This window comes from Xiphophorus hellerii, chromosome 20, assembly GCF_003331165.1.
Source record: "Xiphophorus hellerii strain 12219 chromosome 20, Xiphophorus_hellerii-4.1, whole genome shotgun sequence".
NCBI classification, from domain to species: domain Eukaryota; kingdom Metazoa; phylum Chordata; class Actinopteri; order Cyprinodontiformes; family Poeciliidae; genus Xiphophorus; species Xiphophorus hellerii.
Window position 1 is genome coordinate 22165616 of NC_045691.1, and position 15229 is coordinate 22180844.

The following is a 15229-nucleotide window of genomic DNA, read 5'->3' on the forward strand; positions in this document are numbered from 1 at the left end:
CCCTATGTCTCTCTGACCTTTCCACAGTTACTATTTGTCATCTGTTTACATACCTCTTTGACCAACTTCTCAGCAGGGCAGAATGCACAATTCATGCTGTCTGATAAACATGGCTTGTATAGGAAAATAAGAACACTAGGTTACAATTTTTTAAAGAGTCCTCTCAAAATACATCAAAACCAGAGGAATGCCTCCTTGTTTGTTTAGCGTTATCTCTGGAAAAGTGATGCTATTGGCACTCGCACCCGAAGCAGATGGCCACAACAGACTTCCTACTGGCTTTTGATTAAGGGAAAAGATGCAAAGAGGATGATGACAAGAACAAGTTAAATGTGAAACTCAATGGGTAGTAAAGTTCCTCAGATTTTTGTTGCTAATCTAAATTATAATAAAAGCACAGCATTTCTCGTTGAATTAATGTTTCGTATTTTTATTTATAACCCAAACTTTTATATTCATTTTGGCCTTTTGCCTTAGTTTGCATATAGTGGTATCTTCAAAAAGTGCATTACTGAAAAAAAAATACACTGAAAAGTAAAGCAGGTTGAATTACTACATTATTTTTTACATTTTAATTTAAAAAAAATAGAGCGAGCATGCTGCTTTTTGCAGTAATGGCAGAAAATTATTATTTTTTCTACATACTAAAGTTGTATAAGACTCTACACATGTGGATTTTCCCATCTTGTGAGCTTAAGCCTGTGCGTGAAGTATTTGCAGGGTGGATTTCTCAGAATACGCCCAATTGTTTGGATTGTGGCAAGTGTGTTTTTACTGAGGATTTAGTGGCTATTAGTTGTGCTGTGTGTGTATGTGTTTGGGTGACTGTGTGTGTATCCTCTTCCTGGACACACGTCCCATGGTGCTTAGAGGAATGTCCTGTTTGGAGCTGGGGTAGCTCAGTAAACACTGTTGTTTACTTTACAGTTTAGCTGCAGTCACAACTGGGATTACACTCCCAGCAAACTCACAACAATCATTTACACCGATATCCAGTTGCAACCTTAATATATACATATTACATTTAGAAAACAGAAATAATTTTTGTTATTCTAGCTGACCTCACAGGAAAGGTTTATAGTATTGCTTGAAGTCAGAGAAAGATAAAATATATTTTTGTACTTTGCATTTAAATATCCAGTTTCATTGGTGCTACAGATTTTACAAGACTTTATTTTATTTTTTTCTCAGAATATGTTTGTCCCATCTCTCTATTCTTGCTGTGCAGACTCATTGTAATCTTTCTGGACATCAGTTTTGTTGACAACTAAGTCTGTGCAACATCTGCTACACTCCCTTTCTGAAGATTATCCGCTTCTTTCCCTTTTTGTTGCTCTGAGCTAAAGTATTCAGCAGTGTAGTTTCATAATGTAGTTTCTAGCAATGTTTCCTAAACCTGGTCCCCTGAGCACATTGTTGTGCATGCTTTATATATTTCCTTGCACCTAATTGGTAGGTTTTAAACCTCGACAAAAGTGATGGGAAAAGTAGATTCATTCCCATGAAACATAGGACAGTGAGGCCTGAGGACAAGGTTTAGATGACACTGGGATGCAGGACATCCTTATAGTTTATAAGGATTTGTCATTAAAGTTTTCTCTTGTGAATAGCTGTAAATTTTATAAATCATATCAGTATTTTCATCAGACATTACTTATGATGAACACATACAGTACACCTTTTCCAAATAGCATTATGGCCACCAACTTAAGGAGAGCTGTTGTATGTGGCACCAAAATCTTACCAGTAACTCTTGTAAAACTTATAGGCTGTGAGCAAGTGCCCACATGGATCTGACTTTTTGTGCAAAATATCCCAAAGGCGCTAAATTGGTTTGAAATCTGATTTGGAGACTAAGTCAAGACCTTGGTGCTCCTGAAGTTGTTGGAAATAGATCTGGAAATAGATTTCCAGTGAAATTGTGTACATGGTCTTCAGCAATGTTTAGGTAGTAGGTGTCAAGTAATATCCACACAGATGGCAGGACCAGAGTCTCCCATCAAAATATTACCCAAACAGTCTCCTGCTTCCCATAGAGTATCTTGGTGATGTGCTCCACAACTAACCAATGCACATCCTACAGGCTATCCATGATGTAAAAAAAACACAATAAACCAGAACAGGCTACTTTTCGCCATTGGTCTCTGGCCCAATTTTGAGGCTTCCAGGCTTATTGTTGACACATTAATTAGTTGTGGACAACTGATTAGCATCCTGACTGGGCTGAGGCTATGCAACTTGCATAACAAACTGCAATGCACAGTGTATTCTGACACCTTTCTAATAGTCATTAGCTTCTTTAGCAATTTGAGCTACAGCAGCTCAGCTGTTCCATCAGACCACACGGGTCAGCGATTTCTTCCCGTATGCATTTTGAACTTTGGATGACCCTTAATAGATGCTGATCTGTGCAGACATGGAATAGTCTTTAGTAGATTCATTTCTGGAGATATTGCCTCCCTGTCAATTACCCATCACATCTTGTCAAACACACTAAAAAAAAGCTTACCAAAGCTGTGACTTACACCAACTTTGAAGAGAAAATGTTGACTTGTTGCCTCATGTATTGCACTCACAAATAGTTGCAGTAATGAAGAGGTTTCAGTACTTTTTGCTCTTTTAGTAGTCACAATGTTGTGTCTTATATTTTATTAATTTACACTGTCGTATGAGAAATATTGATGGAAAATAAAATAAATATTTTTCTGAGTAACTTATAGCACCTTGAATTTATCTGTTAATCGGTTTCTATATCAAGATAAAAAAAGACCACTTCTTGGTATTTCTTGACATAAAAATATATTAAGAAAATTCAATGTGTCCAAAGTACAAGAAGTTACACCATGTCTGTTGCCAAGGTAACATCAAAATCCAATGTCTTGATTCAGCCAAGATTGTTTTATCCAGAGAATAGAAAAATATCTGAGTTTTAAGTTTTTTAGTTTGCTATCTGTCCAGATAGCAAATTGTCCATAGTGAAAAGAGACATGGTATATGCAAAGAGGTGACAGAAATCAATATTATTTGACTTGTGTTTCAGTGGATCCCCCAGTCAACAAGAGTGTATTCATAACAAGGGACTTGTTTGCATGCCTGCAAACAAGTCTGCAGGACATGACTTGTTTTAAGTGAAGCCTCACAGCACATATGGGGTTTTATTCTGACTTTGTAACTTTCTTCATCAAGGACCAAAAATGCAACAATCATCAATAAGTTGTTAAATATTTAAGAACTTATATGTGAAAATTTATAGAAATTCAGGATGGATATATGTTAAATGTTTAAATTATTATTAAAATCAGATGTCTGACATCTGAAATGATTTCATGATGGAATAGAGGACTAGAAATATGAAACAATTAAATAAATACTAAAATAAATATGCATGCTCTTAAATTTCAGAGGAGTTCTGCATTTAATTCTGCATATATTTATCAGATTGAAACATTTAAATAAATATTTACACTTTATTTAAATGATCACACAATTTTTTTTAATTATATGAATTGTTTTTTAGATTGACACTTTTGCTGTCAATATTTCTCCAACAATACTGAGAAAGTTTCGTCTGACCTTTGCTGACATACAAACCATATTACAGTTTAATGATGTCACATTAAACATCTGGTGACATTTAATAGCTGTGGTGTTGTGTTCAAGTGCTCAATGTAAAGATCCCAGTATTCAAATGTTCTTCTACCAACTGTTTTTGTGTAAGATTATGTAAATGTACTTTGAGGATCACCCGTTCTTTGTAATTTTTAATTTGAACTTTGTCAGAAAACATCCCAGTTTCTGCTGAGTTCATTTGTGTTGAATTAGTCTGTCGTCGATGTTCCCACTCAGCCTTCTTCTTCTCTGCTGCAACTCAAATACCACAGTTAAATACAGATGGATGTGAATATGCATTGTGTGGCTTTTGTCAGTAAGTGAAAGCAGAAGTACTGCACTAAAATAAAGTGTTCAGTATAATGTTGTGACAGGAAGTCAGTATTGGAATGTTGTCCTGTTGTTGTGATCTTGATGAGATAAGTTTGTTGTCTGTTTATACAGGCCATAATGACAAGTCAACATGTTTAATTGATGTTTCTTTCTCTAATCTGTAAGGAAGACCTCAGCATCACACAAAGTTTTAAAATTACTTCAAGTTAAACAATTATAGTTTTAAAAATAACAAGAACTTAACTTGGAGAGGCTAGTAATTACTTCTCAGGTCGAAGGGTGTCTGTACCAGAGTTGGATCCTGCCTCAGCTTTTTGGTCTGACTATATAGCTGCATGGAAAATGTCAAAAAGTCATCCAGAAGCTACTGAGGAATTTGTAGCTCTGACAGCATCCTCCACCCAGCTGGATTTTTTCTAGAGCCAATGGCCTTTTTGTGGCAGTGATAGTTACTAGACGTTGTGACCAAGAAGCTTCATTCCCTGGATAATTGTCTAACAGAACATTGCATTATCTTAATTTTCAGCGTTCTGGATCTAGACTTCTGTGATAAAATTGTCTTGCAGAACTGGTTTCTAAATGTTTCTTAAGGACTGTAAGTTAAATGTAATGCTTGCTGTAAAGCTTTTTCTAAGGCTTATATATGCAGACATTTATTTTGATCGACACAAACATCTTCCAGAGTTGAGTAAGAGCTTTGTTTAGCGCTGAGGACAGGAAGAGTAGGGGAACAGAGGAAGGTGTATTTTAAATCTCTGGTAGTTTGGTTTTGACTGTATATTTTTATCTTTATTGTTTCAACATTTCTGATATATTTGGCTCAGTTTAATATTTAACTCCAGTAAATTGAAGCTAAAGTGCTCTCTCACTGAATCAGATTTATGCAAAATAGGGAAAATGTAAACAGTCTTTTTTCCTGTACAAATTTGATAAGTTTTAAAATCTTTGTCAACTTTAGAGGCAGTTTCAAGTCATCCAGAGTTTCTCAGAGTTGTGTTGTTTTTATACAGAGGAGGCTGTTATTTTTAGTACACTGTGTAGGTCAGATGGTTTCTCTTTCTGGTGACAGTTGTGTGTCGCTGTGCAGTCCTTCCTGGTCTGCAAATGATAATGTATCTGTAAACTGACTGACAGGAGGCCTGTGGTTCCCCTCGGCCCACACGTACATTTTTAGCTGTGAATGCGTCACTTTATTTTTGCGTTGTTACTGCAGTTTTAAACTTTCCCTCAAGCTAAGCAAGAAGACAGGTTTTACTGCTAAAGAAGGGCTTTAACATGGATCCCAGCTGATTTAGTTGGAGACAATGGATTAACAAAAAAAAAAGCATAATTCTACTACACATTACTATTTAAAAAAAATATATCAAAAACAGTAGTTGTCTGTAGGGAATGTTGTCTTGATAATTTCATGAACTCCTCAGTCTACCAAAGTAGTCTTGAGTCCAACATGAGATTATCTATCAGATAGCTTGAATTAATGAAAAGAGTCAAAGGTTTTAAAATTGTGCAAATATTCCTCCACATCGAGGTGAGTTATTAATAGTAATACAGAAAAACAGTTTTTGCACACTCAGCGTTACGTTTAAATAGGTTTAGGGCCTGATAAAAACCACATCATTCTTAAAATGTCCATGTGAAATTTCAGAACTGAAAAAAGTGTACCTTGTTTTTTTTATTTTATATTTATTATTATTTTTACCACCACTGTGCTCAGATTAGTGTTTTAGAATCAGAGCATTATGATGTACTTAGGTCAGATAGACCATGCTGATAATTTCAAGCAGGCTGACACCCGTTCTTATTTGTCACGTGAATTTCTTTATTTATTACAATTCACTTTCACCTATAATGTTTTTCCAAAACTGCTAAATTGAGTTGGTAAATTACACTGATAATATATTGTTGTTTTTCCATTTTTTTTGACAAAACAAATGTTTTTTTTTGTGGACATTTTTCATTATTTCATCTCTAGAAAACAATGGACGTTTACTATTATTATAATCTTCTGTCTAAACAATTATAACCTCCACAGTTATACAGCTATACACACAAACAGCTGACACTATGTGTGTCATTGTGTCTGGGAGCGTCTAATGCAGCTCAGGAGCAATTTAAGTTCTTATGTTTGCTTTATCCTAACCCCCAACATCCTTTTCATACAGCCCCTTGTTTCTGTTGTACTACTAATCCCACTAATGTGGGTGGATGCACCCAGTTGTAGGCCAGGATTTTAACCAGTTATGTCACTCCAGACATTTTTAAGTCAGAAATATCTGGGCATTAGATTTCAGAAGAATTGTTTGGCTTCAGGGTTAAAGATTCAAAGGAAAATGATAAAGATCTTAAGTGCTTTCTGTTTTATATCTGATTATTTATTTGTTTGTTAGTTGGAAGAGAGAATTACTGTGGATAAAATGCAAAGAAATGTTATTTGGGCTATTCTCAACGGCATGTAATTAAGGAGTTACAGTGTACACATTAGTGTATCACGGCCCAATGGACTGCTGGACCATAAAGTTATGACAACATGCAGCTGTATATATTTGTATTAAGGGATTATATGAGTGGAACTGAGTGAAATGAATTAACTGGAAAGATATATTGAGTGAGTCATACAATCCACACGTACGCCTTCATATTTAGATAATATACTCATCCAAGTGTTTTATTGGTTATCATGTGAGTCAGAGATAAAAACCCCAGCATTCAATACTGGTGCTTCCAAATCATCCCACTAGTTTACAGGCTCGACTGGACTTGAGTCAGCATCTTAGAGGCTTTAGGAGGAGACTGAAGTTAAAAATAAATCACAGTCTGGCACCAGTAGAGCAAGAAATTAACCAGCACTTTGTTTTTCATCAAACCTAGACTTGTCTTTTATTTATCCACTCCATACCATAAAGAACCCAATCTGAACCCTGGAGATTGATGAGAGTTGACAGACTGACCTTTGTGTTTGTGTTTCAGGGGAGCATTCTCCGAGGTGGTCTTGGCTGAGGAGAAGAAGACGCAGAGATTGGTGGCTATTAAGTGTATTCCCAAGAAAGCATTAGAAGGCAAGGAAAACAGCATTGAGAATGAAATCGCAGTTCTGCATAAGTAAGTGAAATATTATCCTTTAAAATCATCCTCTGATAAACGTCTACACCTAAAATAAAGTGGTCTAAAGGTATTCCAAGTTATGATTTTTCACTAAATGTTCTTAAAGGGGAGTATTATGCAAAATCGACTTTTCTGAGCTTTATTTCATGGGGTGATGTTATTCCTTCATCAGTTCCCAGTTGAGCTTCCACCCTACAGAGCATTCCTCCTCTCTCCCATGCAGCTCCACCAGACTAGTGGCTGCAGTAATTAGCAAACACCTGGTGGAACTGCCCGTCTGCTGCGCTTATCAAACAAACTGCAACACTCCTGGAGAATTGTAGTTTGGAGAAGCGTTGTTGTGACGACAGAGACAGAGGCCAATTTCAAGGCGTAAGATACAGCTATGATGCGGTTATGAAGTCAAATTTATTTTAAGTTGTATTTAACCGAAGGTAACATACTTACTTGATTCTGACATAAAATGACACTATGTGCTTGGAAAATACATAATGCCTCCCCTTTAAAGATTTAGACTTAAATGATGGTGCTACACAACATGCATCCACCTAAAATGTAATTAAAAATTTTTTTTTTTTCGGGGTGTGCTGTGGTGGCGCAGTGTGTTAGCACGCCCCACGTTTGGAGGCCTTAGTCCTCGGCGTGGACGTCGCGGGTTCGACTCCCGGTCCCGACGACCTTTGCCGCATGTCTTCCCCCATCTCTTCGCCCTCTTTCCTGTCTGCCTACTGTCACAAAAAATACGAGCCGCTAGCGCCGCAAAAACTCTTCGGAGAAGAAAACAAAAAAAACCCATATTTTTTCAAATTTACCTTCCTTAAATATGACAAATTATGCAACAAGAAGCCTTATGCTTTAGAGAAAACCACCTGCAAAATGTTTTTCCTCCCACATCTTTCATACCTAAAGAAGCAAGCAATTTTTTTTTTTTTACATTAAAACCAAGGAAGTGACACAAACTTCCTAATTGTGAAGGGTTTTTCTTCTGCTGTGCTCTTTTTACATATGGGGAAATACAGGTCACAGTAAAAATGGCTGATCTACACAGGTCCCTGGTTATTTTTAGAGGCCTTGTTGCCTAGGTTACAGGAGAAACACAATATACAGTTATGATTCCCTCTGAGGTGAGAACTGTGGAATGAGAGTGGTGGGGGTCAGCTAGCAGCTCACATACAACTGTGACAAATTAAATAAAACCGAGGTAAACACGGCTTGAGAGTCATGTTTGGCTCCGCGGGATGTTCATATTGACTCGTCCAAAGGCTTCATTACTCATGTTAATAGTTTATGTCCCCATATCTCACAGAGTGGGGGGTAGGGTAGGTGTATGTTTGCTGGTGTCATCACATCATAGCTGAGCATGTAGCTGCTGCTGAAAAGGAGGGAGGAGTCGCAGAAGACCAAACCAGAACTGAAACAGACTCTGCTTTGCATCATAACTCTTTTAGAGTTCAAAGACGTTGCTTCATGAATATAAATAGCCTACACATTTCAATCAATTCACTCCTCTTTTACTACATACTGTATATTTTGTGACATGGAAATATGATTTTCTGTCTAAATTATGAAATCATCAGACTGAATTATGTCCTGAAGGTTTTTCTGTCCAGGTTGGTAGGAATTGCAGCATGCATTATAAATGAGAGAATCATATGTACAGAGTCTCATCTACCGTTCTTCAAAGTGAAGTCTACCCCGCATCACAGCTTCATTATTGACCAGACAGCTTGTCTTTTTGAAAACTTCACAGTTTTAGCTGAACGTCTGAAGGCCGACAGTCAGGAAGATAAGCATTTCTGAAATTGTTCAATTTTACAGTTTTCTTCACCATTAAGAATTACGTTTGGCATTCTTTAAGAAGAAAAACATTACTTTATATATCTGCTCTTTAAAATAGATATGGATTCATTTATAATGTAAAGATGGCTTCAGAAAACCCCCAACCATCACACTACTGCTATCATGCTTGACTGTCACTTATTTAACTGGGCACAACTCTTCCAAACAGTTTCACTTTTGTCTTTTATTCTCTAAAGGTTTTTGGGATGATTAAAAAGTTTCTTTGGCAAATGTGAGACAAATCTTCATGTTCTGTTTAGTCAGCACTGGATTCTGCCTAGAAAAAGATGCTGTTTTCATTCAATCTTTCTTTTTGCTGAATTATGAACACTTAACTGAGGAAAGTGAAATTCACAGTCATTTATGTGTTCTTGGATTTTTCGTCGCATCGTGGATGAATCCTAGATGGATTATTGGAGTAATTTCGATAGGCCAGCCTCTCACCACTGTTCATTTTTCAATTAGTGGTTAATGGCTTTCACTGTGGTTCACTGGAGTCCAAAAGCCTTTAAAATGACCTGTTAACACCAGGCTGATTCATGTCAGTGACGGTTTCACATCTGTTGTTGTATTTCTTTAGATCAAAGCACGTCTTGGATAATAAGAAATCAGCTGTTGTATTAATGATCAACCCAGTACACAGACACTGATCATCCTCTTGCTTACCTCCTACTTTCCTTTCATTAGCAGTTTATAAGCTAATCTGTAAGCGCTGAATGCACACCTGTAAAATCATCACCTGAGCTGTATGGCTATATTTTCTTTGTCCGTGAGCTCGTCACTTGGACAAACACACATTTGCACAGAAATTTTGCTGAAATGCATAATGTTTACTGAACACGTAAGCTCATACAGGGCCACATGTGACTGATCTCTCTGTAGTTTTAATCTGTCACTTATCCTCCACCGAGTTCATCTCTCCCTCAACGCTGTCCTTAGATGAATGAAGGTGTCCATGCATTGTTGCAATCTGGATGAGTCACTGCTGTAATCCAATGTGAGCTTGAGCTGACCCATACAGAGTTCCCTTCGGTACATCTTGTACACATGGCTTTGTGCTTGATGAATCTAATGCTTGCAGACTGTCTCAGTTTAGCATCTTGACTTTGTACTCAAAAGTATTCAAACCCTTTAAATATTTTCGCCCGTTTTCACATTTCAACCACACATTTTAGTAACGTTCTAATGGGAACTTATCTGATAAACCAGCTCATAATTGAGAAGTGGAAGGAAAATCATATGAAATGTGCGGTAGCAGGGAAACATCTAAAACATTTAAGACCGTAGGCCCTAGGGACCAGGGTTTGGGACCACTGCCCTATATGACCTTTGGCAAACTGTATTCAGGAATTTTTAAGGCTTTCTTTGACACTGTCTTCTTGTCACTCTTTTGTGTGGAGTGGATGACTAACAATTACTTTGGCGAACACTTTAGAGGTAGATCTCTCCAGTTAACACAAGGCCATTTAACTGGTCCTCTTGTCATTGCTTTTCTTGCCCAGCCCAGACCTGTCTGCTCTGTTTCTTGGTGACGGTGTTTGCTTCACTTAAGCTCTCTAACTTAGGTGAAACCCCAGAGGCCTTCACCAAACAGCTGGATTCATATGTAGAGTGAAATAAGTACAGATGGAATGCATCGGCTAATTAGGGGATTTCTTAAAGCAAATATGGACTTTATTCAAGGATATCACAGTAAAGCTCTCTAAATATAAATGCCCATAATTTTCTGACTTGTTAAGTTTGAAAACAATGTAATTTCTTTCTGCTCCACGTTTATGCACTACTTTGCTTAGCTCTATCACGTCAAAGTTTGACAAAACACATCCGAACGTTTTTGTCGAAAGTCAAAAAAAAGTTGAGCAAGGCGCTGCACAGTAAGACCAAGTTTTGATGTAAAAACATAGTGGGATTTTGTGACAATGCAACAATAATTACTGGTGCTACTTCATCTTTTGCATGTTTTAATTTTTTGCATTCTATTTAAAATCGAATGCTGTTAAATGTGATATTCTGTTTTGATAAGATTCATCAAAAACCAAACTGAACATTTTGTAACATGCTAAGGAGAAAGACTTCCAACACTATGCAGGCTTTAGTAAATGAACACAGTGATTATAACAAAAAGGGCAATACCAGTTTGAAGCTGGTGACACATTTTCCCACCACTGTCACACCACTGACGGGTGTCAAAGGGCACCAAAGCAGAGTTCAGCCAATTAGAGAACTGCATGCATTTGCTGAGAGACACCTCCTCTTTACCCATACAGATAAACTAACCCAGCCCTGCACATTTTACACTGAGATCATATTTATAAGCTGAAAGCAGATAAGCTCAACTTTCATGTGCAAAGTTATAGGATTATTACAAGTAGGAACATAATAAACAAACAACTTCTTCCTTTTTCTCTTCTCCTTCCTGACAGGATAAAGCACCCAAACATTGTGTCTCTGGAAGAGATTTTTGAGAGTAAATCACACCTCTACCTTGTCATGCAACTGTGAGTATTCGCATATGTGTGGTGCTGTGTGAATCCTTCTTTTTTGTGCAAAGTGTGTTTCAAGCTGCCTACTCGTGTTATCTCCCACACGCTTTGTCACATGCTTCGAACTGCACTCCGCAACACAAACACACGCACTCACACGCCAACCGCGCCCACGTGCGCGCGTGTGTGTGTGTCTGTGTAGACTACCCATGAGCATCAGTGGGGAGTTTGCCTTCACACTAGCAGCTTGTCAGTGTCCCACCCTCCTTAAACTGCTGAAATGTCAGAGAGGATCCAGATCAATGACAGACCAGGATCAGGAGGGCTGTTAATTGTGACACTAATAAAAGTGTAAATCATTCATGCATTCATCAGAGTCAAAGCAGAAAATAAAAGGCCGCAGGTGGCAGAGAGTCAGGGTGTTCAGAAAGCAAAGGGATGCTTCAAAGCTCACAGTTTTTACTACAGTAATATTTATTATATTTATTTGTTGCTGGATTCAATGTTGGTCTTTCTTTCAAGTCTCCCTCAAGCCATTGATTAAGCCCTGAGATTTCTTCTTGATAAATAGAAAATTTGTAGAGACCTTCGTTAGCAGAGTGAAGTCTCCATCTGGTGGCCAAAAGCAACCACTGTTTGAGGTTTCCTTGTATTTTTCAGATTAAAGTAGTATAGTTTTTACATTTGAGTATTTGTTACTGTAAACTTCATCAAAGCTGTTGTAAGTAGCAGTTCTTAACAGCATAAAAACTGGAAGTTGTTTGTTCTTGTTACTAGCTAGTAAAGTAAGTTCCTGCTTTTTTTCATTTCCTCTTGCTGATTTCCTCATAGGTTTACTACCGTGTTTTACCACTTCTCTGGCATCTCCTTTTGTTCAAATCCATAAAATGGGTGATGTTATGTGTATTTCCAACATGCTTTGCTGAATGCATCTCTTTCTGCAGGGTGTCTGGTGGAGAACTGTTTGATCGTATCATAGAGAAGGGCTTCTACACAGAGAAAGATGCTAGTAAGCTAATTCAACAGATTCTGGATGCTGTAAAATACCTCCACGACATGGGCATTGTGCACCGTGACCTTAAGGTCAGTCAGACCATTCTTTATTTGATAGTAAAATCTTATTTTTAAGCAGTTTTCGTTTAATATAGAGTGCTATGCTTTTCTCCTGCCAAGTTGTCAACACAAATATCTTTAACATTAACAAGAAATTCAGAACAAATTGTGCATGTGGTGTCTGTGTATTAACAATAAATAAATAATTCCTTGCACGCATTTAGACCTTTTCACATTTGAACTTTTTCACATTCTGACACATTAGATCCCCAAACTTCAGTGTATTTTGTTTCAGTTTCAGGCGAAAAAGGACACAGGCTTTTGACACACTACTTTGTGTTGACCTGTCACATAAAACACTTCTATTTTTTCTGTACTGCATGTCTGATAGTAAATATCTGATAAGGCTTTACTGGGTATTTAGGGCTTTAACACATCTATTGTATCCTAGTGCATATATGGCATGCTTTATAATATGCTTTAAATTCACACTTGTATGTGGTTTTGCATTGCTCCTCACCTTGCAGCCAGAGAACCTGCTGTACTACAGCATGGACGAAGACTCAAAAATCATGATCAGTGACTTTGGTCTGTCTAAGATCGAGGGCTCGGGCAGCGTGATGTCAACAGCCTGTGGAACGCCTGGATATGTTGGTAAGATATTTAGAGACCAAGATTTACTCATTTTACATATCATGTAATTCGGCAACAGCTTCTTAAAATATTCAAATTAATATTGAACTCATGAACTTCACATCATAAGTTCATAAATTAACTTATGATATGAAGTTTTGACATTCTGTGTTAAAACCTGCATCTTCTCTTTCTTAAGCTCCTGAGGTTTTGGCACAGAAACCGTACAGCAAAGCTGTGGATTGCTGGTCTATTGGGGTCATAGCATATATTCTGTGAGTACAACTTTGGATAGTCACCATCCCTCAGATAAATACCTTTAGTAGGTCTGTATATCTAAAATAAAAGAAAATTGCGCAACAACACTTCTTTACCTTTTCAAATCTGATGCATCATGTGTTTCATACAAGTATTTTAAATTATTAAAAACAACTATTGAGAAACAAAAGGACACCTTCGATAAATTCAAAATCAAAGATATTTGTTTATTCACGAGTACATAAAACGATGAAAGTGTGTAGCTTTTGGGAATCATTTTTGTGTGGGTTAACCTTAATTCCAACAAAGCAGAACTTTAATTTAAAAAGTATGTAGGAAAATGTGAATCCTGTGTGCTTGTTGTTTGTAGATCAGGTTTGCACATGCTATCAAGTTTGTGTGTAAACAAAATTTTGGTAGAGCAGGCCCATGTTTGAAATCTTTGTTCATCTGGCACATAGACTAGCAAACAAACAGTTGTTTTTGTCTTTATATCAGATCATGAATAAGGAGGTGTGAGATGTCCTTCCATGTGTTTTCACCAGAATTGCATAATTTTGTCTTGTTGAGTGTGGAAAATCTTGAGACTATGTTTAAAAAAGACAATCCAGTTAAGTCAGTTAATACACTTAATATTCTGTTTTTGTCTTATTAAACTGAATATATTTAATAATATGTGAATGCTTTTATTTAACATTTTACTTAGTTCCACTGCTCTTTCATGCCTGTGACCATGAGATAAAACATTTAAGTTTAGCCATATTAAATAAATTTGAATGTGTTTAGATGACTCATTTGTCTGATTAAAAGTACCTTTTGAAAATAACAACCTTTAAGGAACTATTAAACATGCCTTTCATTAAACCTACATTACTATTTAAAAATACGTTTTATTGGTTAAATACAATATCCTATAATGTTGTGTTTTCACAACAGCTGTAAGCTGTAAGTAGAAAATCAGCTTGAAAACATCAGTCTTTGTGTAATTATTAATTTATGTAATGTGTTTACTTAGTGAAATGAGTTACTGAAATAATAAGAATTTTTCAATAATCTAATTTATTGAATATGAGTGTATAGTGTTAGTTATGCACCAATAAGCTGTTCTCTCTTTTATTCTAGGTTGTGTGGATACCCACCTTTTTATGATGAAAGTGATGCCAAACTGTTTGAACAGATCCTGAGAGCAGAATACGAGTTTGATTCTCCTTACTGGGACGATATCTCTGATTCAGGTATAGTACATGTACAAAAATCACCATTGATCTGTTCATACTTTTTTGACATGCTAGTATTAAACAGTTTAGTCTAATGTAAAACACCACAGATTTTGTGTGTGACTAGAGAAAGAAACAGTTTGTTTTTTTTCTTTGTATATTGTAAGACAAGTTAAAGTCTGTTTTTTTTTTTTTTATTATTTGCAGCATTTATCAAAGAAAACATTGATTAAACAAAATTATCAATGTCGATACAGTTCCTACAGTTGTGGCCTTTCTGCAATATTACTGTACGAAGATCTGAATGCAAATGTTTTTTATGATATTTATAGCAGTTTTTAACCTTAAACCTTTTAATTTTTTTACAGCTAAAGACTTTATAGTGCATCTTATGAAAAAAGATTCCAATGAACGCTTCACCTGTGACCAGGCTCTGCAGCACCCTTGGTATGTCTCTTCTGTCATGTCGTCTCTTCAGCACAAACTTTTCAAATGAAAAGTTTGTTTAAAGATTCAAATAATTGTTTATTTTGTTTTTTTTTTTTACTGAAAGGTAGTTTTATGATCACATTTTAGTTATCTCACTCAAACCTTCTCTTCCTTCTCTCAGGATTGCTGGAGATACCGCCCTGGACAAGAACATTCATGAGTCCGTCAGTGCTCAGATCAAGAAAAACTTTGCTAAGAGCAAATGGAAGGTCA

General features: G+C 36.6%; 1 protein-coding gene across 2 annotated transcripts in view; it reads left to right on the forward strand.

The window, feature by feature from the left end:
- Positions 1-15229, forward strand: part of camk1b (calcium/calmodulin-dependent protein kinase Ib) — a 42676-nt gene that overhangs the window by 23708 nt on the left and 3739 nt on the right. For both annotated transcript variants that reach the window (XM_032549576.1, XM_032549577.1), the window contains 8 exons: positions 6910-7041; positions 11307-11381; positions 12311-12449; positions 12947-13073; positions 13252-13327; positions 14433-14545; positions 14896-14974; positions 15138-15225. In XM_032549576.1, coding sequence (XP_032405467.1) covers positions 6910-7041; positions 11307-11381; positions 12311-12449; positions 12947-13073; positions 13252-13327; positions 14433-14545; positions 14896-14974; positions 15138-15225 — 829 coding nt within the window. The remainder of the gene's footprint in view (positions 1-6909; positions 7042-11306; positions 11382-12310; positions 12450-12946; positions 13074-13251; positions 13328-14432; positions 14546-14895; positions 14975-15137; positions 15226-15229) is intronic.